This window comes from Sapajus apella, unplaced genomic scaffold (genome assembly GCF_009761245.1).
Source record: "Sapajus apella isolate SASKATOON/1434 unplaced genomic scaffold, GSC_monkey_1.0 scaffold41, whole genome shotgun sequence".
NCBI classification, from domain to species: domain Eukaryota; kingdom Metazoa; phylum Chordata; class Mammalia; order Primates; family Cebidae; genus Sapajus; species Sapajus apella.
In genome coordinates, this window is record NW_022436981.1 from 10,165,804 (window position 1) to 10,193,415 (window position 27,612).

General features: G+C 47.6%; 1 protein-coding gene across 1 annotated transcript in view; it reads right to left on the reverse strand.

Moving 5' to 3' along the window:
* Positions 1–5,051: 5,051 nt before the first annotated feature.
* TRAM2 (translocation associated membrane protein 2) overlaps positions 5,052–27,612 on the reverse strand; it is a 73,425-nt gene continuing 50,864 nt past the window's right edge. Inside the window, exons 3-11 of the mRNA XM_032299680.1 lie at positions 18,647–18,756; positions 18,020–18,136; positions 11,652–11,710; positions 10,395–10,479; positions 9,693–9,763; positions 8,166–8,270; positions 7,734–7,877; positions 6,709–6,872; positions 5,052–5,424 (exon numbers count right to left, since the gene is read on the reverse strand). Coding sequence (XP_032155571.1) covers positions 5,351–5,424; positions 6,709–6,872; positions 7,734–7,877; positions 8,166–8,270; positions 9,693–9,763; positions 10,395–10,479; positions 11,652–11,710; positions 18,020–18,136; positions 18,647–18,756 — 929 coding nt within the window. The 3' untranslated portion in view covers positions 5,052–5,350. The remainder of the gene's footprint in view (positions 5,425–6,708; positions 6,873–7,733; positions 7,878–8,165; positions 8,271–9,692; positions 9,764–10,394; positions 10,480–11,651; positions 11,711–18,019; positions 18,137–18,646; positions 18,757–27,612) is intronic.

Below are 27,612 nucleotides of genomic sequence, written 5' to 3' on the forward strand. Positions count from 1 at the left end.
GAGCCTATCAGGTGAACAGGGCTACTCACCTGTGGCTGCTGCTTGGCAAAATATCCTTCCTCTCCCCATGAACAAGAAGCTCTGGAATGCTTTAAGGCAGAGTGACGGTGATGTCATGGGCACCACAACAGATCTTATTCCTGGACAATGACTTGAGCCCCATCATGAGGATGGTTTTTTCCTCTTCAACAGATTTTTTTAATAATAGACTTCTAAGATGATGCTACATGTTCCACGAGAGTGCCACAGAAACCCACCCGGGACCACGAGAATGACGGCAACAAAAGGAAAGCGACTACTATTTCTTCTATAAGGGATGATGACTACCCCTCCCACGGGTCCCATTTCTCCCCCAGTTGCAGGGCGTTTTAAGGGACAGAAAGGCTGTGGAAAGGACCACTGGCGGGGAGAGTTATTGCACAACCCGGAAGAGCGAGAAAAAGGTGGGCAGGCAAGAGGGTTGCTGCGACTAACACAAGGTAACACTGAATTAAGAGCTCGAACAGTTCTGCAATAGACATGTATGTGTTAGCACTTGAGACTGGGAAGTAAAAGTAAACACCTTTATCATATAAACTTTGGATTGAATGGGAAGTGAAACAGACCAGGAGGTTATGGTAAGCGTGCCTTTAAAAAAAAATCTAGGGGTGGAGAAAATAATGGAGATGCGGAGAGGCAGGGCTTGCTATGTGGGGCCAGAGGGAAGTTTTCAAGGTGGGAGCTGGAAGCTCTGGGCTTCCCTTAATAGGTATGCTTGTGGTTGGGCCACCTCACTGACTTCCACAGTCACCCAGCTGGGCCAGAAGAGAACTGACACAAGGGAGAAACCAAAACAAAACAGAGAACACACCACAGACCCTAATGCTGGGCAGCAAGTTTGAAACAAATGAGGCAAAACTGTCACAATCTGTGTCCCTTTTATATTTAACTCTACTGAGGTATGGTGTCCTTGGCTGCTTGTGACAAACAGCCCTAGAGCCCTGGCAGCTAGGGGCTGGCCACAGAGTACAAGTGAAAACCACATAGCAAAGTAAGGCACTTATTCACACACACACACACACACACACAGACTCACTCACTCACTCACTATCTGCTTGGGACCAAAACTCTTCAGGGTTGCTGAGCACGGAAGGCTACCTGGAGGGTGCAAATCCCAGCCCTCTTCTTCATGGCTCTGCTCATCCAGGGAACTCAGTAAGAGTGAGGCAGCTCTCACTGGGGGAACTGGTCTTCAGCCTTTGTGAGGTGAAGCTAACACTCATGGGAGAAGTGGGGTAGTGAGAAGTTGGTAGTCTTCCTCACTGGGGCAACCTTGGGCTGGAGAGGGATCTTATTTAGGTTTTCCAGTCATCTGACAACGACTAATCCTGCAATAATCCCTAAAGTCTATTCCTGAGGAAAAGAGCCATTAGCTCGGAAGGCAGAGGAAGACCACTCCACCGACTTCACTCACAAGCTTTCAGCGCTCCCTCTGTTAGAGGACAAAGGCTTTAGAACATCAAGAATTGAAGTCTGTCCATTTGTGCCAGAGGCCCTTAGGCAAGATAATTAATTACGTGCAGACCTCCCTACCTCTCATGTTGGGCCTAGGAAAAACCAACTAGGAAGGCTGAAGCATACAAAGGAAACCCAAGCCGAAGCCTTTAGGAACAAGGGGGTCGGCAACCCACTTTCGATTAAAGCATCCATGGAAGATTTTCAATGTGGAATCTTGGGATTCTATCACCCAACCCCTTATTAGCTGCTTAGGAAAAAAGGTCAAGGGGTACTAGGGAAGGAGGTCCTGAAAGAGACCCCAGAAGCACACACCCACCCCAAGCTTCAGGAATTCTTAGGGTCCCAGGGTTTCCGGTCAAGAGAAGCATCTGTGAAGGTGGCCAGGGAAGAGGTGTCTACCGGAGTTTCTTAAATGTTGGGAAATTATGCCTTGGGACATGGACAGACAAGTGTCTCAGCAACCATTTTGGTCTGGGTCCAGACACACATAGGATTAGAATTGACTCAAAAGGGAGGAGGGGCAGCTCCCCTCCTGGTTCAGTCTGCTCCCCTTTCGCCCAGAACCATCCCCTACCTTCAAAAGGAGCACATGCAATTTATTAATAGTGTAGCTATCAGAGCCCAGATGGTAAAAATAACTCCCATCACTGCACCTGCAAGGAGGGGGAACTGGCAGCACGGATCCTTGGTCCACCAGCGCCACCTCCCTGCCCTCCCACTGCGTCTGTTGGCTTCCCCACAAATACAAGCTAGCCAGGGCTGTTGAGAGGCCACAATTGCTGAGGTAGGTTATGTCTTTTCTCCTGTTCTTAGTGCATGGTGCTGCGCTCTGAAGCTTGGAGGTGTCTGGCAGAGCCTTCACAAATGGCTTGGCACTTTGGGTCAGGAGAGAATGCATAAAACTGAAGAAAAAAGCCAAAGTGGCCAAAATTAGAACAAGCTAGCCCAACAAGCTCATAGGATGAAGTGGAATTATTTCAGCTCTGGCAACACAGTTTGTGTCAATCTGCCAAAGACTTGGCTCTGCTATGAAATAAACACGGCAGGGAGGCTGGTGGGGAGGGGGTGACAAAGTACCCTACAACTACCCTCTAATCAGCCCCCCAGCAAACATCCCTGAAGCCCAGGCTGGCAAGAAGCCAGCCCCACTCATGGTCTCAGAGTTTTTTTGTTTTACATAAAATAAACCCTAAACACACCCTTGTCCACTGAGGAAGAGAGCCTAAGTTGACCACGGCCACTGGGCTGGTGGTACCACATCCAAGGTATGAAACACTGGGAGCACTGGGAGCATGGGGAGCTTCCAAGAGACAGGGGACATGAAGTTGTGGCGTCTCTGGCACACAAGTGTTTGGGATAGAGCAACGGAAACCTGCATGCATGAGAATGAAGGCTGCTTGATGTTAAGACTTCAGCTGCCCTGCTCCTCACTACCTCACCAGCATCTGGCACAATGCAGGCACCTGGCACATCCAAGCACGCCATACATATTTGTTGAAGGCACAACTCAACAGTTTAACCTGGGCTCGCCTGAGGGAGGCCTCCTGCATGTGAAGCCCTTCCAATGACACAGCCTGGAGAGCACGCAGAATGGGTGTTCTAGGCTAATGGGGGAAGAAGGTGGGTTTAGGAGGCTGCTGGCTGAACACTCCATTTGCAGTTCCCAGGAAAGGTGGGGAGCCTGAACTCAACTACAGCCTAGATCAGGGCTGTTTGACTGAAATGGTTAAGGGATCCCAGATCAGTCTGCTGTGTTGATACCAAACCGCCCTTTTACCAATGGTTCTGCTGTGCAGCCCAGAGAAATGTCAGGAAAGGAGACAGAGAAATGGGGAAAATGCGTATTTTCAAACACACTGTCTCACTTCCTAAGGGAAATCAAAAGCAACCATAGGTAGTTCTTCCCATTTCTGCAACCTTATCGTGGAGAGAGATGAAGGTCTCCAATGATGGTAGGAAACAAATCCTTCAGTTACTGGGAGGTTAAAATTTATCTGTGATGTAAATGACTTGGAGAAGAGGGAGTTGCCTTGATGAAAAGACCCATTTCTCCTTTTCTGAATAAAATCCAAGGTTTGGTTTCTACTGTAAGGTCAGAAAGGATCAGTATACCAAATGACACTACTATTCCTGCACCTACAAAAAACTACTGCACTTCATCTCATGACAGAGTTCAGAGGTTCTTAATTAGGACCTTTTTGTTTTGTTTTGTTTTGTTTTGTTTTGTTTTGTTTTAGATGGAGTTTCACTCTTGTTGCTCAGGCTGGAGTGCAATGGTGCGATCTCCGCTCACTGCAACATCCACCTCTCAGGTTCAAGTAATTCTCCTGCCTCAGCCTCCTGAGTAGCTGGGATTACAGATGTCCACCACCATGCCTGGCTAATTTTTTGTATTTTTAGTAGAGACAGGGTTTCATCATGTTGGTCAGGCTGGTCTTGAACTCCTGACCTCAGTGATCCACCTGCCTTAGCCTCCCAAAGTGCTGGGATTACAGGCATGAGCCACCACGCCTGGCCTTAACTGGGACCATTTTAAAGCTGAACGCCCCTTCTAAAAGTCCTCACAAGGCACCATAAGGACTTGGAGGCCTTGTCTGTAGGTGGAAGGGAGAGGAAAGAATCTGTGGGAGAAGGGGCCAGAAAGGCACCTATTATCTACCCAGAGAGTGATTCTCAGTCAGTCATGGTTTCATGCAGTCTAAAATGCTGTAGCTGTGCTCAACAAACGACAATTCCAAAGAACACTCAACAAGGGCGGCCAGATGGACAGTGGTCTAAGTGACCAGCATGGGGCTGAAGCCCTTGAGGCTTAGTGTTTCTGCAGCTAGAGATGAAGTCAAGGTAGTAAGTTTGGCCCCTGACAGGGCTGGCTGGCTCTGCAGGTGAGGACCAGCATATCTCAGGCAGGTTTGTGAACTGCTGTTTGGTTTGGTTTTGAATGCTTGTGAATGGCTGAAAAAGCAACGGCGGCTGGGACTGCTGGAAAAAGGCCTGGGTCGACTCCTCCATGGGTTCTGCCACCATTACCTTTCTGGAAGAGCCTGCTGCGCAGTTTGCTCTGCTCTGGCTCTAAGCAGTGGGAAGACTCATCCTCCTTCGGCACCTCCCCCACACAGTGACAGCAGGCTGGCTTCCCATCCGCAGTCAGCCACTGGTAAGCGCTTGAGTCACGGGACCCAACTGAGTTCACACCATCCTTCTGGATTGAGTTGTCACGTCCCAAAGCCAAATGCCTTGGCACATACAACGAGCAGTGGCTGCTGTGCCTCAAGATGGTGCGTGCAGGGCTGGAATCAGCTCTCTCGTCAGTTAATCAGCACCAAGGAGACTATGATCCGAGAGGGCCGCGCTCACTGCTTCTTGCCCATCCACACGCGGACCACCGAGGGCCTGCTACTGGCCCTGGGCTTCTGACCGGCAGGCCCTGGGGGACCGACAAACAGGACTGCAATCTTAGCTCCCCTCCCATTGTAAAAATCAGACAGAAAAATGGCAAGATAAGGTGAAATTAGGAGGTAAAAAGAAAAAGCAGCCGTGAGGGCAGAGACAGAGGCAAGCAGAAAGATGACAGCCATGAGAACCTGGGCTTCTGGAAAAGCCAGCACGGGACAGGGGTGAAGATAGGAGGTGGCCTGAGGGGAGAAAGAGAAAGTTTTTTGGCTTTATTGAGAATGGTTTGTGGCAGAAGAGAAAGCCAAGAAGAAAAAAAGAGAAAACCCCCCCATTGAAAGACAGGTTTTGGCTGTTTGAGACGGAGCATCACAGGCAGGAAGGAGGAGGGAGGGAGGGGCCTGGGCTCCTCATGCCCTGCTGGGCCCCCACCAAGAGGATTCCTGTTCTTAGCACTTTGGCCTTAGGGAGACTTGAGTTTCTTAGTCCGTGGGGAGGTTCCGTTCTCTGCCTTCACCACTCCATTTTCATGGTAACCTGGGAAGTGGAGAGAGACAAGCGTACATGGTGTTTCTGCTGGAACTAAGGTAGGAGAGGGGAGGGTGGGGCCAGGCCAAGAAAGGGGACCGGGTAGCCCTGCTGCTACATGTGGATGCACCAAAGGGGTGCGGGCTGCAGCCGCACACAGCAGACAGCTCCCAGGGGGGTCCTGTCTTCCCCAGGGCCCTGTTTGAGAGGCTTGGTCTCTGATGACTGCCCTTTAGCAAGAGGGGCCTGGGATGACACACGGTAACACAGCAACAGCAAGAGGCCAGCCAGCCCAAGCCTGAGACCAGGGCTAGATATGCGCCGGAATCACTTAGATGCTGTCCCAGTCCCACTGTCCTCAGTTCCTCTCAGGCCCCTGCAAGGTGTCAGCCCATTTCCAATTCCGCAAGAACTCCAAGGAGCAGTGGCAAGTGAAGGGAGGGAGACGAGAGGCTGCAGGAATAAGGCCTCGGGAGGATGCCTGACACTGCTCTGGCAGAAAAACTGCTCTTTCTATTGTTGTTCAAAATACCTCTATGTGCCTGCTCAAAGTCAGAGGTACTAGCTGCAGTCTTATGCTCCATGCCTCCCCCGCCAGCCAGGCCTGACTCTGTGACACACCCAGCTGCGCGCGTGTCTGGTTCAAACACATGAACCTTTGCCAAGCAGGTGGCCGCCTGGAGAAAAGCAGGTGAGTCAGAAAGCAGCGCCTGGTGCAGACAGGCCCCCAGGCTGGGCAGAACGTGCATGGCTGGCAGGGCCTGGAGACCTGCTGAACGTGGGTGATGACTGGAGTGCGTGCAGGGCCAAAGGAGAGGGGGGTGTCCCACCCCTGCCCCCCACCTAGCACTGTGTCACTGTGAGTCACTGCTGGAGACAGGAGGCTCCAGCAAGCTGGGAGGCAAGGGCAGGCTGAGATGTAGAGCAAAAGGGCAGGTGAGGACATAGCCGCCGTCCGGCACCGAGAATGGGCGGCGGCAGCAGCAGCACTTGGCTGGGGTCCAGAAGCCACCCTGAGGACACGCTTCCTGCCAGAGTTCCCCACCCAGCCACTGCCCTGCCCCACAGTGGCCAGGGCTCCCAGCCTAGTTAGGGCCAGCCCCATCCACAGTCTGTCCCTGGCCCAAGCCCAGCCACGTGCTAGTCCGGGAGCTAGGAGCCCCAGCCCTGAGGAAGGAGAAGCTGGCAGGTCTGGTCTGGGGAGCGCCCAAGAAGCCCATCGCCTTGGCTCCTCCTACCCATCCCAGACAGACTTCCCTGGCTCCGTTCTCTGCCAAGGGCCCTGGCACTCACCAGATTCCCTCTTGATGAGCCTGGCTGGTAGTCTGGGTGTAGCTGGGACTCTCCGTTTTGTACTCTGCTCATTCCAGTATTCCCGCCAGTGCCGCAGCTGGGAGTGGATGAAGCGCCACATGAGCCAGGCCTGGGCGGCACACACCAGCAGCAGCACGCAGAGCCTGCAGCGGGGCAGAGGGGTGGGCTTAGGCTGGGGCTTGGGCTCACAGCCTTGGGGCTGGGTAGTGCCGGGGAGAACCGGGGATGGGGGCCCTGCAGTTCCCATGGCTCATCACCTCCACCTTTATCTCGGCCCTCTCCAATACTGCTACTATCACCAGGAAGAGTGCGTGCTTCAGTCAGTCTCTGATCCAGCACATGTCACACGTGTCAGGGAGAAGGGAAGGAAGTGGTGATGGACATACAGCCAGTTCTACAATCATGCTACTCACATGCTGAGGGAGGGCTCCGTGTGTCTCTTTTGCACCCATCACACAGAACATGACTAATGTAAGCTCCACAAATATTGGTAGAATTCAAATGAATTTCTGAAGAGTGGCTTCTCATTTAGCATGTTACTTAAAAGTGGAGCAACTCTGGACAAATCAATCTCCTGGGCCTAGGAGATCTGAGAAACAGTGGCTTCCTCACTGCCTTCTCACGGGTACTGAAGGCCACTGGCCAAGCCATTGAGCACATGGTTTTAGCACCCACACAGAAGAAGGGGAGAATGATATCAACTGAGAGACTGGGTGTGATGCCTCTATGTGGCACGAAGTGCCAGACAAGTGTGAGGGATTCCTATTTGGACTGCAGTCTCAGCAAACCAGGGCCAGGGGGTGAAGATGGTTTGGATGGAAACAGAAGCTACTATCTCTTCTTCCCTCAGGCCTGATATCCAGAGATTTCCAGCTAAATAACATGTGGGAGACTAAAGGGTCTGCTGCCTCCAGACCTTCTGCAGAGGCTGTGTCAAGTTCAGCAGGCCCCTTGTGGTACCCAGGAAGCCCTGGCTTATCACCTTGGACTTCTGCCCGACTCACCTGCAAAACAAAGTGTTGAAGTTCCCTTTCTCAGGGTCAAATGCCTGGTTTTCCATGCGAGCCAATCCAAAGCCGATGGCCAGCACGGCAAGGGTGAGGATGAAGAGGCGGGTAACCCCAAAAACAGCAGCCCAGGCACTGAACCTGCTCACAGAGGCAGAAGAGGGATGTCAGTCTTTAGAGCCCTTGAAGGAACATTTACTCTCTTCTCCAGAAGAGACCCCAAGTGGAAAGAGGATTCAAGGGTGGCTGGGGAAAGTGCTTGAGGAATGAGGTATCTAAAGTCAGATGTTCTAGAAAAAAAACATGAGGGCACCGCCTGCAGGTAAGCGGGCAGTGTGCACCCAGGGAGGGACCCTCCACCCATCCAGGCCTCAGGGGGAAGCCCTGCTCAGGCCTCTGAGCAGACCAGCCTCCAGCAGCCCCACTTACAGTTTCTCATTGTTTTCATCTGCAAAGTAGAAGAGTCGAGCCATGTGGAAGAGGAACTCAGTTGAGTACTGCAGCAGCAGCAAGATCAGACCCAGGCGGCTCAGGCTGGGGGGAAAAAGACTAGTCTTACATTCCCTCCAAGATGCCGCATGGAGCAGAGGCTGTCGCATCTTGGCTCAGGCTGTCCCGTGCCTGGCTGGGCTCTGTTTTCCACTCACTCCCACTTTCCCTGGGTAGCTCTGCCCCATCCTTTAGGATTCAGTTCAGCTGTCACACCTTTAAGACGTTTTTCCTAATACCGACCCCCTGGCCTTTCAGCTGTCCTGTCTTGGTCAGACGCCCTTGCCTGCTCCCACAGCAACCCTGGCACAGCCCTTCACAGTGCTCAGCACCTTGCACTCATCCCCTAGGCTGGAACCAAGTACATAAAAGGTGCTCAGGACACATTTGCTGAGCTCTGAGTATAGAAATATAAAGTGTTCTTGTCTGACTTTCCGTTGTCCAAGTCTTCACAGCTCCAAGATACATAAAGAAGCAGAAAGTGCTCCTTCTGTGTGGTTCTGTTTGTACATTCTCCCCGCTCTTTGCTACTGCTACGGTGACAGTGCAGACTGACTTCTCAGACCCACTATGCATGTGACACATGAGCATCCAACACCAGGGCAGAGCTGGCACCACCATACAGCCTTCAGCCCTCAAAGACCCATCCAGGAAAAGATGCTGCTACAGGCCTCCAGAGACAGGAGACAGAATTTGAGAGCTCCCTCCCTGCCTGAATCTTACTAATCCAAGTCAGTCATTCGCACAGGATGCCTGCTGCAAGGACCTAGGAGACAACGCGCCTCGGGATTTCCAGGCACCTCTGCAAAAAGTTCCACGCAGTGAGCTGTCTGAGTGCCACTCTAAGTGCCAGCCTAGAGAAAGTGCAGGGCGTTCTCCTTTACTGCATGGATAAAGCTCAGCAAACGTCCAAATTGTCAATGACATAGCTTAATAACATCAATATCATTCTTTTGATAAAAGAAGCTCTCGAAAACATTATAGCAACTCTTTCTGCTTCTAGAACAACCAATGGAGACCTAGTCTCCATCTCATTACAAATCAAAGGGAAGGGAATTCCAGGGCTGCGCGCTCCAGCAGTGTTTGCACCGGATGCGTGACCCAAGAGCCCAGCTTTGGGAGGCCTTCAAGCGGCAAAGCCATGGTTCTAAGGCCAACATCCATTGGAAGTCTTCTGGCTTTCTCTGTTGAGGGTCTTATTCTGGGTTGCAGAGCAGATGATACATACCGTGTTGTGGGGCTCATCACACTAAACTGTCCTTATCTATGTCTATGACTGTCTCTTCAGGCTAGAATGAATCACTGAAGATAAAGAATCTTCCATGATCATCTTTGTATTGCCAAGTCTTAGCATGCTGCTAGGCACACAGAGGGTGTCGATAAAGGCCTGATAATTATATGACTGTGTGGATAGATGCATGGACATAAAAGGCAAGGCAATCTGGCTGGCTCCATGGTCTCACTCACTTTAAGAGGTATGCTCCAGCTATGTGCACCAGGTACAGGCAGATATACTGGAGCTGGCGGGGAATTTCCTCCTGGAAACAAGAGAAGCATATCGTAAATTTGCTAATTCCCCAACTAAAGATTGAAAAAAATGAGCAAGGGGAGTGCAAGGGGGATGAGAGAGGGCCAGGTCCCTCTGGCTACTTTAACACACACTCTCATGTCCAACCTGTCCCATGAGTCCCACAGTCCCACTGCATCAGGCTGCTGAAATTCCAAGGGTAGTCAGGTCCATTCCCAATTTCAGCAGCCTTGGGTCTAGTGTCAGAAGGCAAGGTTTGGATTGAGAAAGAAGAGACAGGGACTGGGGAAGAAGGCTCTTGGAAATAATTCAGAAGGAAATTATAAAAAGCAAAAATAAAAACACAGAAATGGCAAAGACCTCTCCTTTGACATCTAGAAGATCAGAGTTAGGTTTCCTCCAAAGCCGTATGTCTGGTGGAAGTGGCAGGCAAGAAACTGACACTGGTGGCCAACACCCATGGGGGCCTACATGGCGCTTCTCCAAGAGCTGACTCAGCATGCTGCTCAACCCCCAACATATTCCTATCACCACCCAACACTCCACGCTTCTGGAGGAAAGGAAGGGAGGCACCAATGGGAACAGCAGGAGAGGAGTGGTGAATGAATGGTCTCCAAGAAGGGGGAGAAGCGAGCACTCACCTTCCGTACCTTCTGGAAGTATAGCTCAGGAAGTGCGTGCAGCCAGTAGGCCAGCTGGCATAGGTAGAAAAACTTCACCTGGAAGCTGGAGACAAGGGGGCAAGTCACACGGGCAGGACTGAGAAAAGTATCCCTGCAGGCGCTGGCCAGGCATGGGAGGGAAAAGCATGGGCCGAGATTCTGCCTGTGAGGAGCTGGTCCAGGAGCAAGGGAGTAAGGCCGGTGACCGCAGCCCCCGAGCCTGGGACCCTGGCTTCTCTGCTGGCCCGCGCCCTTGTTCCACATACAAGACCACTTAAAGGGACACGGAAAGTCCACAGAAAGAAACAAACATGATTAAAAGAGTGTAGAGAAGGAGGAATCCTTCAGCCTTGAAAAGGGAGCAGATTACAGAGCACTGTTGATGGAGATGAGGACCAACAAATACACTGAACAACGAATGGCCCTAAGTAGCAAGGGAAAGTTCTAACTCGGCCCTACGTCCTTTGCTATTGTTGCTCTTAAAGGTCTCGGGAAAGGCAGCTGGGCATGGTGGCTCATGCCTGTAATCCTGGCACTTCGGGAGGCCGAGGCGGGTAGACCACCTGAAGTCAGGAGTTTGAGACCAGCCTGGCCAACACGGGGAAACGCTGTCTCTGCTAAAAATACAAAATTTAGCTGGGCATGGTGGCACTTGACTATAGTCCCAGCTACTTGGGAGGCTGAAGCAGGAGAACAGCTTGAACCCGGGAAGGGGAGGTTGCAGTGAGCTGAGATTGCACCACTGCACTCCAGCCTGGGCAACAGGAGCAAAATTCTGTCTCAAAAACAAACAAAAAACAAAGATCTCAGGAAAGGCAAAGGATAGCCTCCTGAGGGCCCAGGTATTGCCCTTGGGGTAAACTGCTCTCTTGGAAGCATTTTAAGAGGCAGAGGACGCTGGCTCTGTTGGAGCACCAGCCATGGCAGGCCGCAAGGAAAGACGCTCTGTGGATGTCAGGGGACGTTATGGAGGGAGATGTTCCACCTTTCTATCTGTCTCGTGTAGTTGAGACACCTCCGTGATGGGAGCCAGCACAAATGACCTTTCATCTGGGATTCTCCGGTCAAGCATGCTGAGAAGCAGTGGCTTCCAAACAAGTCTATCATCCACAATAGGCTCAGGGCATGATCTGCTCGTCAGGTCAGCGGGGCCTATGGTGTTCTGGCCACACTCTGGGACGGGAAGGCAGTGGACCTGCTCACTCCTCCCTGGGGCTGAGTTACGAGAATACTCACGGGAGGTGCACATGCGGGTAGTCCTCCCAGAGGCTTCTTGGGTTTGTTAAGTAGCCTTCCTGCAGTGGGTGAGAAGAGATACCATTTAGAGATGTGGACGTGAGATCTGCTGGGGCCCTGGGACTGGTCCAGGGGTCGGGGATGCATCCAGCCCCCACCTGACAGAAAGAGGAAGGAACAGGAAATGTGAAAACAGAGAACTTCTCTGTGTGGGACCCCTGGTGCTTGGCTGGTTTCTTTGTTGTTGAAGCTGGAGTAGGAAGGGCTGTGTTCTGAGGTCTAAAGACCTGCATCTGAAGATGAGTCTGACAAGCTAATTAGTCTAGCTCCTCTGAGCAAGCTAATTAGTCTCCCTACATCACAGCTGGCTCATCTGCAAAATGAAATAGAAATATCCACCCTCATAAAGTTATTGTTGGAAATGAATGGGATAGTTTATGTGCCAGGGTCTAGCCCTGTGCCTGGCATGCAGGCGCTTAGAAAATGTTGCTATAATGAATAAGCCAATGAACTCCAGAATCACCATCCATGGGAAACATGAAGAGTCTACTTGGGCTTTTCACATCCCACTGAATAAAAAGCATGGCAGGACCCTGCAGGTCTCACCACGCAGCTGACCTCTGACATCCACCACACTGTCACTACTGCCAGTTGTTTCCATTACTCTTGCAAGCCCCTTCACACTAGGGCCTTTTCTTGCCCACCTTTAGAATTCTAACATCTAGCCCAGCACCTTATATGGGGTGGAGGAGGTAACATGAATACCATCCCATCACAAAACATCTAGAAATGCTAGATGAAATCTAATGAATATTCTTTAAAATGCAAAGCTGAGCTCACAATAAGAAAGGGAAACCCTCTGGGACCCAAAGGGAGAAGGAGGTTAAAAGGTAGAGCAGTAAGGTGACACTGTAGCAGCCCAGAAGGCACTACTCACAGGGCCAGGGTTTTTATGCCCATGTGAGAACAGAAGATGGTGCTTTAGGAGGTGGAACCTGAGACCCTTGTATAAGATCAGGCCCTCTGTAAGACCACAACCTCAGAGAAAGGAAAGACTAGAAAGTGTTTGCTGACCAACACAGGGAAATGAAGATGTCTGCTCAGCCCATACTCAAGGTGAAAACAAAATCATTTATTCTAAAAATCTGCAACCTCAGGCTCACTCTGAGTTTGGAGTTGAGATATACCACCTGTGTGATCCAAAATCCACCAAGCTAAGAAATTAGTATTAATAGTGTGGTGGGCCAGCGATACCCTAGGGACATACCCTCATCCAAGGATCTCAGGATTCCCAAAGATAAAACCTTGGTAAAGATGAATTTGTAATTGAAGATTACAAAATGCATGAAGAAACAATCTACCACAAGCACGAGTCAGTTGACACTACAGTAGTGCAGCTGGTTGAACAAATGATGAATGCTTTAGGCAATTTCTCTCTTCTGAAGAAAGGGCTCTTATTTGTCACTCAGAGAAGGCAGAGCAGGTTACATTAGGATGACCTCATTTTAGAAATAGGAAAATGAAGAAACAGATAGGACAGATCTCCTGAAATGAGAGAGTTTTTCAGTAGCACAGCTGAAATCTGAGTTGGGCCACGAACCTTCTGGTCTAGTAACTTCAGGCTAGGTTGTTTCAGTAAATCAGAAAATAAACTGAGCTGGTAGTTTTGATGAGAAGGCTGGGAATCTCAAATGTTCACACTGGGATTAAGGGCAGAGGTTGTGCAGTGTTCAGAATGAGGCCAATAGGGTTGAGTAACAAGCATTCTAGGTTATTGTCCATTAGGATCTTCAGTTGTATTTCCAAGTGAGGGCTGATCCAATCACTTTTGAGTCAGTGAATGCCCTTTGATCTATCAGTATGCCCTTCAGGTAAAGTCCACAGCCCTAATCCCATAAACTTGGGCCTCCATGAGCACAATAACCTAATTGATAGGTCCAATCAGATACATGTATACTACTGTAGTCACTGTCACCTGGATTAGAAGGAAACTGTCTTACCTCGAACCTGCATGGCCTCACTTCTCACAACCACTGCCCTCCTGTCTCCTCCCTGGATCATGCGCAGATTTAGGAATACAAGTGGAAGAATCGAGGTACTCAGGTGTGCCGTGTGAGTGACAGTTGTGAGGTGGTGACAGTTGTGAGCTCTTTCAAATACACTGCCTCTATCATCTCCACCCACCCTCTCTGTCACGCACACACCTGCCTTCGTCAGCACATACCTGCCCCAGGCTACCTCATTCCAGTGACATCAGAGAGGTGAGAATGTCTCTTCCTAAAGAAAGCAGCAATGTACTTAACAGGAAAAACAGTACTTCTGAAACTGAGGTGGGAGAGAAAGTTTTGCCAAAAAAAAAAAAAAAAAAAAAAAAAGCACTCGCCAAGAAAAGCAGCACTGAGAGCAATGTAAAGCCCAGACAATCTCGTGATTTTAAACAGGAACACTCCTTGGCTTGGCCTCTTACTTAGAGATAAAGAGGTCAGAACTTTGAAGCCGACAAGCAAAGAAACTCCCCAGAAAAATGTTGCCTGCTGGTGAATGTCCAGTCCACTGGGACTAGAGGAAGAAAGGGGTGGAGGGAGGAGAGCAGGGGGAGCCAGAGGAAAAATGACTCACTGCTCTGAGAACAGCCTTTTCCAGACCTCTCTCCAGGCAGCTGTCTGAGGGAGGACTGGGGCTAGGGCACCCTCTGAGCTTAGTCACGCAAAGCACCTGAGTCCACAGGGGGCTAAGTGTGACCCAACAAGCCCCTGAAACCCACCCCAAATCCCATCCATGGATAGGCCTCAGTGGATGGTTTGGAGAGGCTTTTGAAATCCTTTGTTCTCTTTTGATTCTACAAGTCCACTCATGAGCTAAGCAAGGCCTCAACAAGGTGGAGCAATCCCTCCTGTTTCCCCAGCAGCCTTCCTTTTGGGAGATAAACAAACAGAACCACAAAAACAGCAGAATTCATACACAGCACAGGCAAGTGCTATGCAGATTCAGACATATCTCATACTATTTGACCATCTGAACAACTGTGCACTAAAAATCTGCTCTAAAGCAACTAGTCTGTTCGTAGAAACCAGTCCTGGTGCAAGCACCAGTGTTAAGAACGTTCCCTCTGCTAAGTCTAATATGAAGTCAGATATGGCAAGAAGTCAGACAGGGAAGACCAAACATCCACCCAACACCCACCCATTCTGCTTTCTCCATTGGAGTGCTATTTTCTTTTTCCCTGAACAATGAATAGTCAAGCAAAGGTAGATTAAAAGTTGGAGGCTGACATTCCTGTAAAATTATTGGTGGTCCAGCCACACTCCCACTATTCTACCTCTGTATATGCGAGAGAAATGTTTCAATCAAACACCAAAATAATACTGTTATTTCTGGTGGGAAGAATTTGCTTTTGTGAACTTCTCTATATTGTTCACTTTTTAAAAATAATCATTTATGGTATTTATTAAAACAACCAATTCATTACTTTAAAAATGTTGAAGGCTGGAGAGAGAAGATGCATTTGCAGCTCATTCACTCATTCTCACAGCCAACATTTAGTGGGCACTTAGTACGTCCTAAGCACCGTACCAGGGATACAGTAGTCAGCATGGTGCCTGCTAGCAAGCAGCTCAGAATGCAGAGGGAGAAACAGACAGAGAATACACCAACAAGAAAAGCACCAGCACAGTGCAGAAAATGCAAATTGATGGGGGGTTCTCTAAGGAGATGGTATTTAGGCAGAGACTTGGATGGGAAGAAGGAGTTGGCCATAGGATGGCAGGGGATGGAGCCCTTGAGCAGAGAAACCACCAGTGCAAAACCCAGGAGGCAGAACAGCCAGGAATGTTAGGGCAGAGGAGATGAAAATGGGGTTGTAGACAGTGAGATGAGACCAGCAAGGCTGACAGGGCCCAGATCACATGAGTGGGGAGGAAAAAATGATTTCACTGACGGGAATATATGGTTTTATTCCTGTTTTAAAAGATCCAGGTCAGGTGCAGTGGCTCACGCCTGTAATCCCAGCACTTTGGGAGGCTAAGGCGGGTGGATCACGAGGTCAGGAGTTCCAGACCAGCCTGGCCAACATGGTGAAACCCCCATCTCTACTAAAAAAACAAAATTAGTCAGGTGAGTTGGCATGCACCTGTAATCCCAGCTACTTGGAAGGCTGAGGCAGGAGAATCGCTTGAAACTGGAAGGCGGAGGCTACAGTGAGCCGAGATCATACCACTGTACTCCAGCCTGGGTGAAAGAGCAAAACTCCATATCAAAAAAAAAAAAAAAAAGATCGATCTGGCTGATCAGGAAATGGATTGGGATGGGAAGGTACAAGAGTAGAAACAGTCTCCTTCTAGAAAAAAAGATATTCAGTGTCCAGGCAAGAGATGACGGTGGCTTGGACTATACACATCAAGGTTTCTCAGCCTTGGCACTATGGACACTGAGGGCCAGATAATTCTTTCCTGTGGAGGCTGTCCCATCCATTAAAGGCTATACCACAGCATCCTGGCCTTTGCCCACTAGACACCAGTAGCAGATTGCCAAATGTGCAGTTGGGAGGCAGTGCTGGCAGGAACTGCCAATGAAATAAGAGTGACAGAAAGAAGAGTCACGAAAAATTTGCATAATAACAGAAAAATATGATTTAAAAAAACAAGCTGTTTTCATGGCTTTTACAGAACTACCTCTCTTCTTCTTCAACCATGTTCCTACCCGGAAGCAGGGTTCCGATGGAGGAGGGCAAGGAGTTGACTGCTGTTAGGAAGAGTCCAGTTGGGGGTCACCGGAGCTTTCCATGGTCCCCTGGTCTCCATGCCTATTGAATATGTTGAGTGGGGAACTGGCTCTCCCCAGAATAAAAGACTGCCATGTGCCTCCCAAGAAAACCTATGTGCTCTCAAACTAATTAGCATCATGTTCAAGTCCTTGAAGAACAGCAAAGATAGAGCGGTTGAGCCTTTCACACCCTGGAAGGAGTGTTAAGCAACTTGGCTCCAGCCTCCAAATCTGGTCCCCACGTGTCACAGCGAGGGTGTAATGTCTGGGGGCGAAGTTGAAAGGATAAAAGTGATTCAGAGATGAGGCAACGCTTCCCCTGACCAGTGGTTAAACATCTTGGGTATTTTGAGGCTTCTCTGCTTCAAAGCAGCTTAGGTCTCTAGGGGTGGGCATGAACTGAACGTCAAGGGACTGGGTGTGGTCTGAAACCCAGAAGTATAGGGACTTACGTGCACAGCACAACAGCAGGGATGTACAATTCAGTGTCCATCTGCCCCAGGGACTGTGAAACACAGTAGCCTTGCCAGAGAGGACAGAAGTCTTGGGCCCCTCATTTAAAATTCCTAGTGTTCTGCTTAGGAAAGCTGTTCTGTGACGAAATGATAATAGGAATAAAAACAATGTAGAAAAAGGACATGTTGACCCCAGCTTTGAGAATAGGAATTCAACATTCAGCTCCAGAGACAGAGTTCCTCGTGATGGCAGGTCCCATCACTGTCACTGAGAAAAGAGGAAGAAGGTGAGGGATCTGGGGAAGGCCGGGAAGGAAATCTTACAGAGGTCACAGAGTTGCTGAATTTTCCAAGACCCAGGCATGGATTTCTCCGGGGGCCAGGTTACAGGAAGGTAGAGCTCCAGGTGGTGGTGGGTACCAACCCAACACCTCCTAGCAGGACAGTCAGGGTCTTGTTACAGCAAACTCCAAAGGAGCCTCCACATTCCTTTCTATGAGGGAATTTGCTGTATCAAAGGTCACTTGAAATAAGAGTCCTATTATGTAGAAAGGAGGGGTGGATAAATTGTCTGTCCTACAGGCATTTTGTTGCAACAGCATTGACTCTCACAGCATTTGATGAGCTGACAGGGTGAGGCTGGCCTCATTTATAGAAGGCCAACATAGTAACACAAAGGGTAAGCTGGGCTTGGAACTCTACCTCCAACTCCAAGCTATCCTTGCTGCTTCAAAACCACAGAACCACAAGCATATTGCAAAATTTGAGCTTGGAACTCTTCAATCTATAACATGGGCATCAGAATGAACATGTATGGGACAGTGTTTGTAGAAGGGCCTTGTAAAACAATACAGTGTTACATAGTTCCATGGTATCATTACCGTAATATTGTATAATAACTATAACAAGTGGTGACTGAACAAGATGACTCTCTCCAGCTATAAAATGGCATCGTCTCTCTCTGCAACACCATGAGGATGCAGACACAGTTTCAGTTCTAAGAAGCAAAGAAGGTTCTAAGAAATTTGCTCCCCTTAACAGAAAAAGAAAAGGAGTAAGGGGTCCTTTGCAGTCATTTGATGAGCAATCCCAGAGCTGGAACCGCCCCTTGGTCTGAGCTCTCCCCCTGCAGCAGTCCTGAGAAAAGCTCACCGTCACCACCACGTAGAAGCACCAAATCACTGAGGTGAGATGAAAGACGACCAGCTGTCCAGATTCATTGAACTTGCTGTGTTTGACCTTGGAGAGATGAAGCCGTTTGCTGATTTTCTAAAGAATAAAGAAAACCCCTCATATTAACATACAAATGTATCCATATTGGGCAGTTTTCAAACTCCTGTTTTCTTCCCACAAAAGGGTTGAACATCGTTAGAAGTCTGCAGCTGGCCATAATCCAAGTTATCTGGTGTAAGCCTACTGTGTGCATACAGTGCCTGGTCTAAGGTAAGCATTTTTAGAAAGTGCCAAGATGAGTGTCTCCAGTCTACGTGTAAAGAAAACATCCCCGATTACTCTATGTGCGACAGACCCATAAGGACACCATCTCCACACAGCTTTTTCTCTGTGTAATAAACACTGCTGTCCCATATGCTGATTAAAGGATGCTATGAGAGGGAACAGAAACCAAAGTGCGGTGATGGAAGCCCGGGCAATAGACCCAAGCAGTGTAAGGAAGTTGAAGGACGAACAGGTGCAGAGCTGCGGTTTCTCCAAGGCCAGGTCCTCCACCCCAAGGCACCTCCCTAGCTTCTGATTTCAGAATCCAGACATGTCACTTACATCTAAAATGTACTCCTGAACCACAGCATGCAAGATGATGGTGATGAAGATGTAGAACAAGATTGTGACCAGGTCCTTAGGGCCATAGTGGTAGTGCACGGTCTCACTGTCTGTGGAGGTAATAAAAGTCCCATCAGCATCCCTGAGGGAAGGAAATACTCCAGGACCCAAAACTGAAAGGAGATGGGAAGCAAAATGTGCCATCAAATGCTACCCATTTGCTATAGCTCCAGACTCGGAAGGAGGTTTCTGCCCTAGAATCCTACCCACCCTCTGGTCTTAGCCCTTGGAAGCACCAATGGAGGCAGCTAAGGAGAACCAAGTACATGGCTATATCATGGTAATAGTATCTCCTGAGTCTGAGCATCGGAGCACAGTGGTTAGGATCCAGGGTTGGAGACCACCAATCTCCATCACTGCCTCTATCACTCCCTGTGTGGCTGTGGATAAAGGACTAACCTCTTTAAGCCTCAATTTCCTCGGCTGTAAAATGGGACTATGGTTAATGCTTTCCAAGAAAGCACAGCATGGGGCTAAATGTGGACTCAGAAGTTGGGCTGCTGAGTTTGTATCTGTCCTATGTGACCCACAGGTATCTCCATGTGTGACCTTTCCGTGCCTCAGTTTTCTCATCTGAAAAGTGAGCGTAACATTTCCTGCATAGTAGGGTTATTGTGAGAATTAAATGAATTAATAAATGTGAAGTGCTCAGAACAGTGTCTGGCACATAGTAAGTGCCATATATGCACTTGCTATTATTTTTGTTGTTGGGCTATTGTAAGGATCAAATGAGATAATTTGCTGACAACAGTGCCAACAATTTACAGTAAGTCTGCAATAAATGGTGGCCTATTAAAATATGATTTAATAGTAATAAATTAGATAGCATCCCAGGTATAGAAATCTAGTGAAACTCTGCTATTGCTGCCTAGGGACAGAGGAGAATCTGCATCCTTGCTCCAGTCAGTGGGCAGCAGGCTGCAGGGCTGTGAGCCTGGTGGCTGTAAGCCTGGTGGCCATGTGCCTGGGTCTGGGCTGCTCTCTACAACCCCCACCCCCCCCGCAGGCAAATGGCTGCTCTCCAGCTGTGCTGCGTTCGCTCTGAGTCACACACACATGAGTCATCTCACTGCTGGGATGCATTTACCAGAAGGTAGGCCAGGCTCAGTTTGTTTCAGGGTGGCCAGGGAACACAGTCAAGCTGATTGGGTCACTCTGGGAGTCCACCCTAACCTCAGCCACCCTGGGCTGGCAGAATATAACAGTGGACAGTGGTGAGGGGGTGGGGGTAGGTGGCGAGAACAGAGAGAACATGATCTTTGAAATCAGACAAACTTTCCTTTTTCCTCTCCCTCTTCCTTTCCACAAAGACCTACTCTATGAGAGGCACTAAGCTAACTGTTGAAACATAGAGATAAAAGACACCACTCCTGGTTGCAAAACATACAGTACAGCAGGGAGACTGACAGACAGATGTACCCTACAGACAGGCAGCGCTCCCAAGAGGCAGACACGGTGAGCCACAGTAGGCAAGGGCCCCACTCTGGCTACGATGGAGGAGGTGGGTAACTGCTCAATGGTCAGAGTGAACAGAACAGCATTGGAACTCGGGGACAGGCAGGGAAGGCTGGTGGGGGGCATCCTGGCCAGAGAAAGCAGCATTTACAAAGAATGCAGGGACTGTGGCTGGAGTGCTAGGGGCAGAGGGGAGGTCACCGTGGCAAGTGGCGGGCTGCTGTGCATGGCCTGTGTGCCATGTGAAAGGGTGTGGACTTTATCCTGAAGCCAACGTGGAAACATCGAAGAATTCAAATTAAACAGGAAAATGATGACATTTGCATTTTGGAACATTTACTCTGGCAGCAGTGAACATGCCTGGAGGTAAGAACACCAGTTAGAAAGTTGTTCCTGTGATCCAGGTAAGAAACCACAGGTCCTGAATCAAGGCAGGAGAAGAGAGAGGAAGGAAGAAGGAGGGCTGTCAGGGAGAGAGAACTGATGAGGCTTGGCAACCGAAGACCAAAGGGCTGGGATCCAGGATGGGGCGTCAGGCACTGAAGATCCGAGGAGAAGACATGAAGATGAGGGAGAGGAGACTCACAGCCCAGCCTTTCTGCTCTACCACGTGTGAAGCCAGGATTACATTTTCCTTGCCTTCTTCATAAAGAGACCAATTAGGTGGCCACATATTTTGAAATTATAAAATAACTAAACACAGTTTCATCATCAAGATCCTCCTTACTGGGCAAAATTGGATTTATACTCAACCAAACAAGCACAGTCCAAAAATCAGTGAAACAGTGCCTGACAAGACCTTAGAGTATCCATTTTAAAGCCCTTTAAGAGGGTCACCTGCCATTCTTGATCCCAAATACTAGGGTTCCAAAGAGATGTGACCATAGTCCGAAATCCTTCTTGAAACTAGAATGAATGTAGAAATAAACACAGACTTGTGTTCCCCTGCCATTGAGAGCTGCAGACATGCATCTTCATTGGCTGAAAAACCACACACAGGGCTCCATGCTGGGCACTGGGAGATGGCAGTGAGCCACATGGGCATAGCCACTGCCCTCCTGGAGCTTAGTGGGGACACACCAAATCCTCATACACTTAAACACCAGCAGCCAAAGAACTGTAACTCAACCACAAAAAACAAACAAATTAAAAAATGGGCAAAGTTCTTAAAGTAACATTTCTCCAAAGAAGAAATACAAATGGCCAATAAGGACATAAAAGATACTCAATGCCACTCATCATTAGGGAAATATCTCCTCACACCCATTAGTTTGGCAACAAAAATAGGGGGGAAAAAACAGAAACCAACAAGTGTTGGTGAGGATGTGGAGAAATTAGAAACCTTGTACATTGTTGGTGTGAATGTAAAATGGTACAGCCACTACAGAAAACAATATAATGATTCTTCAGAACGTTACAAATAGAATTACCACATAATTCAGCAAGTCCACGTCTGGGTGTTGGGGTAATTGAAGGCCGGATTTCAATAAAATATTTGTACATCCATGTCCATAGCAGCATTAAGTACAATAGTCAAAAGGGTGGAAGCAACGCAGGTGTCCATTGATTGATGAATGAATAAACAACATGTGCTGTACACACACAGAAGATGATTCAGCCTTTAAAAAACAGGAAATTTTGACACATGCTACAACATAGATGGACCTCAAGGACATGAGACTAAGTTAAATAAGTCAGTCACAAAAGAACAAATACTGCATGATTTGACTAACATAGGAGTTACCTAGACTAGTCAAATTCAGACACAGAAAGTAGAATGGTGGTTACCAGTGGCTGGGAGTGAGAGGAATGGGAGGGCTATTTAATGGGCACAGAGTTTGCTTTGCAAGATGAAAAGAGTTCTGAAGATTGGTTGTACAACAAAGTGAATGTACTTAACACTATTGAATTGTACACTTAAAAGTGGTTAAGATGATATGTTTTATGTTATTTTACAATTTAAAAAACAACAACAAAAACCTTGTAGCCAGGTGTGTCAATGCTCTGAAGTGGACTGAAGGCTGGGGGTGTGGAGCAGAAGGCTGGGGACCTGCAGAGGTGGGAGATCAGGAAGGACCCCTTAGAGGTCAGGGCAAGACATGTGGATTGTACCCTAATGGAATGAAAGCTACTGGAGGATTCGAGTCACATGTTCATAGAGACCTCTCTTCCAGCCACAGGGAGAATGGGTTAGAGTGGCAAGGCTGGAAGCCAGGAGAGCAGTCAGGAGGCGCCCATGGGAATCCCAGGCGGAGCAATGGGGGAAGACTAGTGCGCCAGATAGATTCTGTGATGGAATAGAAAGAATGGAATAGAAAGAACCAGCTAACAGGCTGGCTATGAGGATTGATTCTCAAGTTCCTTCTGGGACAGTATCTATATTCTGTAGCCTCTTTCATGGTTTTAAAATTCTGCAACATGCATTGTCTTTTCTGATCATTGTAACTATCTCATGAGATAAGGGAAGTGAATGAGCAAACAGCGTTCACAGAGTTAAGAGACGCAGTCCATTTCTTGGGTTTCCTCCTTCCTAGAATCCTAGTCCAGTTATCAAATGCCACCTCAAGGTCAACACAGCCCCCCATCCCACTCCATCACAGCTCAATTTCTGGTAATATGCCATTCTTCTGACCTCTTATTCCTACAATCATAAGAAACAGCTTCATACACAAATACTCAAAAGCTATATTCACACAAATTATCTCCATGGCTTCCCTCCTTATCTGCTATCTTCCTACTTTTTGTTTTGTTTTGTTTTTGAGACAGGGTCTTGCTCTGTTACCCAGGCTGGAATGCAGTGGCGAAATCTCGGCTCATTGCAACCTCCGCCTCCTGGGTTCAAGTGATTCTCTTGCCTCAGCCTCTCAAGTAGCTGAGATTACAGCCATGGGCCACCATGCCCGTCTAATTTTTTTTTTTTGTATTTTTAATAGAGACAGGGTTTTGCCATGTTGGCCAGGCTGGTTTCGAACTCCTAACCTCCGGTGACCCACAAGCCTCGGCCTCCCAAAGTGCTGGGATTACAGGTGTGGGCCACCACACCCAGTCTTATCTTCCTACTTTTGATCAGAGGAGGAAAGCATTAAGGTTGATGCAAAAGTAATAATAAATTGGCTTGGCCCTTTCCATTTTGGCAGAGCTATAGAGGTTGGTTAGACCTTTGTGGCCTTCCAGGTGCCTATAAACAAACTGATGTTTTTGATTTTTTTTCTTTTTTAATTTTGGTTGATACTCGTTATTATAAAAACCCTCACACTACCCAAGATAGAGCTCCCACTTCTTTTAGACTGCCCCTGTCTTGCATGAGCTCTCAAAAAGAATAGCAATCCTTTGGCAACAATCTATTGATTTTTTTAGATGGGTAAGTCCAGAACATCTCTAGGCTATGAGGCCAGAGAGGTGACTCTGACTTTGGATCAAAACAAAATGCCTACAGGAACCAGGAGGAGCACAAATGAGCCAGGTAGTCCAGGTATCTTAGATAGCTGCTTTCAATACAGAGGCCCACCGCATGAAGCAGGTGATATTCTTCACTTCCACAGAGAAATATGCTTTCCACTGTTTTTCTTTAAATGTATCACCCTCTTGGTCTATCTTTCACATCTCCACTTTGAGAGAGAAACAAGTTTAAGAGATATCCACTGACCTTTTAACCCCACTAAAATAAATACAAGTTAAAACTAAGATCAACGGTAGTGACAGGCAGCCTCGGTGTCAGGGACACACTACAGAAGAGGGGCACACCCCATACTGTGTCCTGTAGGGGTGAGGGATGCAGTCGCGAAGCTGTGTCTCAGCCACTGTGGCTACAGGAGAGGCACAACCCAGTGGCCGGATTCCCAATATTTCAAAAGCAAAGAAAAATCTTTACATGAAATCATCTGATTTTAAAGTGCTGGTGACTAATTCAAAATTTTTAAAAACACTGTATGGGCCAACACCAAGCTGGCCAAAGAAAACACATCTGTAGGCCAACTCTGACTACAGGCTACAGATTTGTAACCTCCAACCTTCATGACCCCGGGTACTTTTCCAACACCAATACTCTATGAGCCTTTTTCCTATATAACCCTGTGGAGTACGCCGATATGCTCTACTGTAGGAATGAATCTAGCTTTAGAAAAAAGCACCTTCAATAATGACCTTCCCACCATAGTGGATTATCCCACCTCCCATCAAAAGTGATGGTTATCTTTGATTACAGTTTAAAAGATATCTGAAATGATCAGAATCTTGGCTGTTTTGACCACGTCTGTGAGCAGCTGTCCCTTTTGGGGAGTCACATTCTGCTTGACCTCCTGCACTATTTCCTATGACTAATAGATATTTTCCTGTTTCCTTCTGATGTCACCTGCAAGTGGCTTCTCCTGTTTGCCTTTACATATCCCAATCCTGTCTGGATCCCTCTGTGTGGTTTCTGACCTCCTCTGCACTACCTGAGCTGGTGTCCACTTATTACTGCCATCCCATCTGCTTTTGAGAACTCATTAGAGCCTGGGCAGGCATCTTCTGCTTCTTTTGTCTGAAAGCTAGTTGTTTAAAGAGCATCACTGTACTCCCAGTTTCTTTCCTAAGCCCTGCAAATCTGGATCTGTAAAATTTTCTTCTATTGGTTTCTGTGCTAAGAGCCAACTCTGTTTTCGTATTATTTTGAATCTTTTACACTATATATAAATCTAGAACTTAGATATGGAAACACCACCACAAACAAAATCAAGAGGCAAATGATCACCTGGGGAAAATATTTACAATTCAGATCAGAGACAAAAGGCTAATCTTGCTAATATGTAGAAAGTTGCTCTGATTTCACAATAAAAGGATATTTTTAAATCTACTAGAAATGGACAAAGGATATAAACAGACAAGTCACAGAAAAAAGAAACACAGAAAAGATGGCCCTTATACATTTAAAAAGTTGCTCAGCCTTACACAGAAGAGATATGCAAATTATAACTATACTACGATACCATTTCATACCTATCAGATTGGCAAAAATCCAGAGCTTGACAATATATTCTTGCTAAGGCTGTGGGGAAACAGGCTCTTTCTTACGCACTGCCAGCAGGAATGTAAAACAGTACCACCTCTTTGGAGGGCAAGTTGGCAATTTCTATTGAGATTGCAAACACATCAATCCTTTGATGCAGCAATTCTACTTCTGGAAATTTATCCTGCAGCTGGTACCTGCTACAGTCAAAATGACATGTGTTCAAGGTTATATGCCACAGCACTGTCTTTAATGGTAAATGAATGGAAACAACTCATATTGTTTTATCTATCAGGAACTGGTAGATAAATTATAGTTATAATACACCAGGGTTACTCAACATGTGGCTGTGGGCCAAAAGCATCAGTAACACCTGTGAGCTTAGAAATGCACATTGTTGGGCCCTACCCCAGATCTACTGGTTCAGAAACTGGAAGTAGGAATCCATATTTAACTACACCTCCAGGTGATGCTGACCCAGAAAAATTTTTAAAAAATATTTACGTAAGCAATGGAGCTATTTAAAAACATCAGAGAGAAATGAAATCAAGAACAGGTAAACTGTAACCAGGGAATTTACGAATCAGAATAGTGGTTACTATGGGAGGGGGTGCTGACTGGAATGGGCAGGAGGAAGCTGGAGTGCTGTATCTTGATCTAGGCTAGAGCTGCATGGGTGTATACATACATAAAAATTCATCAACATGGGCACTTGGCTGCGTGCATTATATCTCAAAACAAATTTTTAGAAAGCTGATGATGCTCTCTACATATTGATATGAAATGATATCTAGGATACATTATTTGGTGGAGAAAAAAAGCTAGGTACAGAAGCAGCATATAGTATTCCACCTTTTACGTAAGAAAGGGCAGGAAAGAAAAGTATGCATTTGTATTTGCATAAAGCAACACTGGATGGCCAGTTAAGAAATTCTGGAAGGGTACTCAGGACACAACAGTGACTGCCCACAGGGTGTGGGGGTGATAAAGAAAGGGAGAGCAGGGTGGGAACAAGACATTCCCTCTGTAGTATGGACTGGATGGGGCGCAAGGAAGCTAGGAAGTAAGAAATAATCTTACTTGGTCTAGGTGCAATTGGTACAAAAAACCTTGACCTATGTTAGACCTGTACAGAAAAAAGTGTTTTAATACAGAATTGTACTTGAACCGTGTGAATGTATTTTTTTTTCAAAAAATAATTTTTAAGTAAATAAGTCTTCAAATTCTTTCTGCTTTGTACAAATAAAGTAATGTCTTCTCTACCTTGTTGCTCTATTTTGTTTTTTTCCATAGGGACCCAGACGAGGCATGAAAAGACCTGAAGCTCACTTCTGGAGCCGCCACTTGTCTGTCATATGATCCAGGATGTCTCAGTTACTCCTTCTGAACAATGGGATAAAACCATCTACCTTTTCTCACAGAGCTATAAGAACAGATAAGTGACTTATACATCATAAGGCGCTATGTGAATAGATGAAATCATTATGCCTATTTCCAACAGAAAGAATCAGAAGCTAAAGGAACGGAAAAGTCACTTGCTCTGTGCCATCCACGGTACTGAGCACATCTCATGGTGACCTTTACTCTTAAGAGTAACCCCAGGTATTATTTCCATTTACTGAAATGGCAGCTAAGACGCAGAGGTGAGCCGTCACTGTGTCCCCAGGACCTGCAGCTGGGCAGGAGTGAGGAGCCAGGACTCCACTGTGCTGCTGATGACAGGGCCAAACCCGTTAGCTCCCCACCAGGCCTCTCTGCCTCCTGACACCCCTTCAAATCACACAGAGGGTGTACTCGTTAAACCCTGGAGGTTTGCCCCACTCCCCCAGGTGGCAGGGAAAAAAGAGGAGCTTAAGACAGGTATGGTGCATGCAGCCTCCAAGGGCAGCATTCTGACCTCCACCCCTCCCCTCTCTCCAGGCTGCTGGCGCATTCCCTCTATGGCCTTCCAACCTGGAAGATGTGACCAGCAGTGTTTTAACTACAAGCATCACCATATCACCACAGTTCTGACACATGAGCACAGACACACACATATAGAGGCTGTTATGGGTTGAATTGTGCCTCCATTAAAAAGTATTTGAAATCCTAATTCAAATAGAGTGTTTACAGAGATAAATTAAAATGAGGTCATTAGGGTGGGACCTGTTTCAATATGACTGGTGGTCTTCTAAAAAGGGAGAAATTTAGACAGAGACAGACACAAACAGTGGATAGATGATGACAAGAGACACAGGGAGAAGATGGTCATTTACAAGCCAAGAAAGTCCTAGAACAGAACCTTCCCTCACAGCCCTCAGAAGGAATCAATCCTGCCACCCTCTTCATTTCAGACTTCTGGCCTCCAGAACTGTGTGACAATACATTTCTGTTGTTTAAGCCACTCCGTTTGTGATACTTTGTTATGGCCGTCCTGGGAAATACACACAGATGCCAGAGAATTAAAGGTCTGACAGATCTTCAA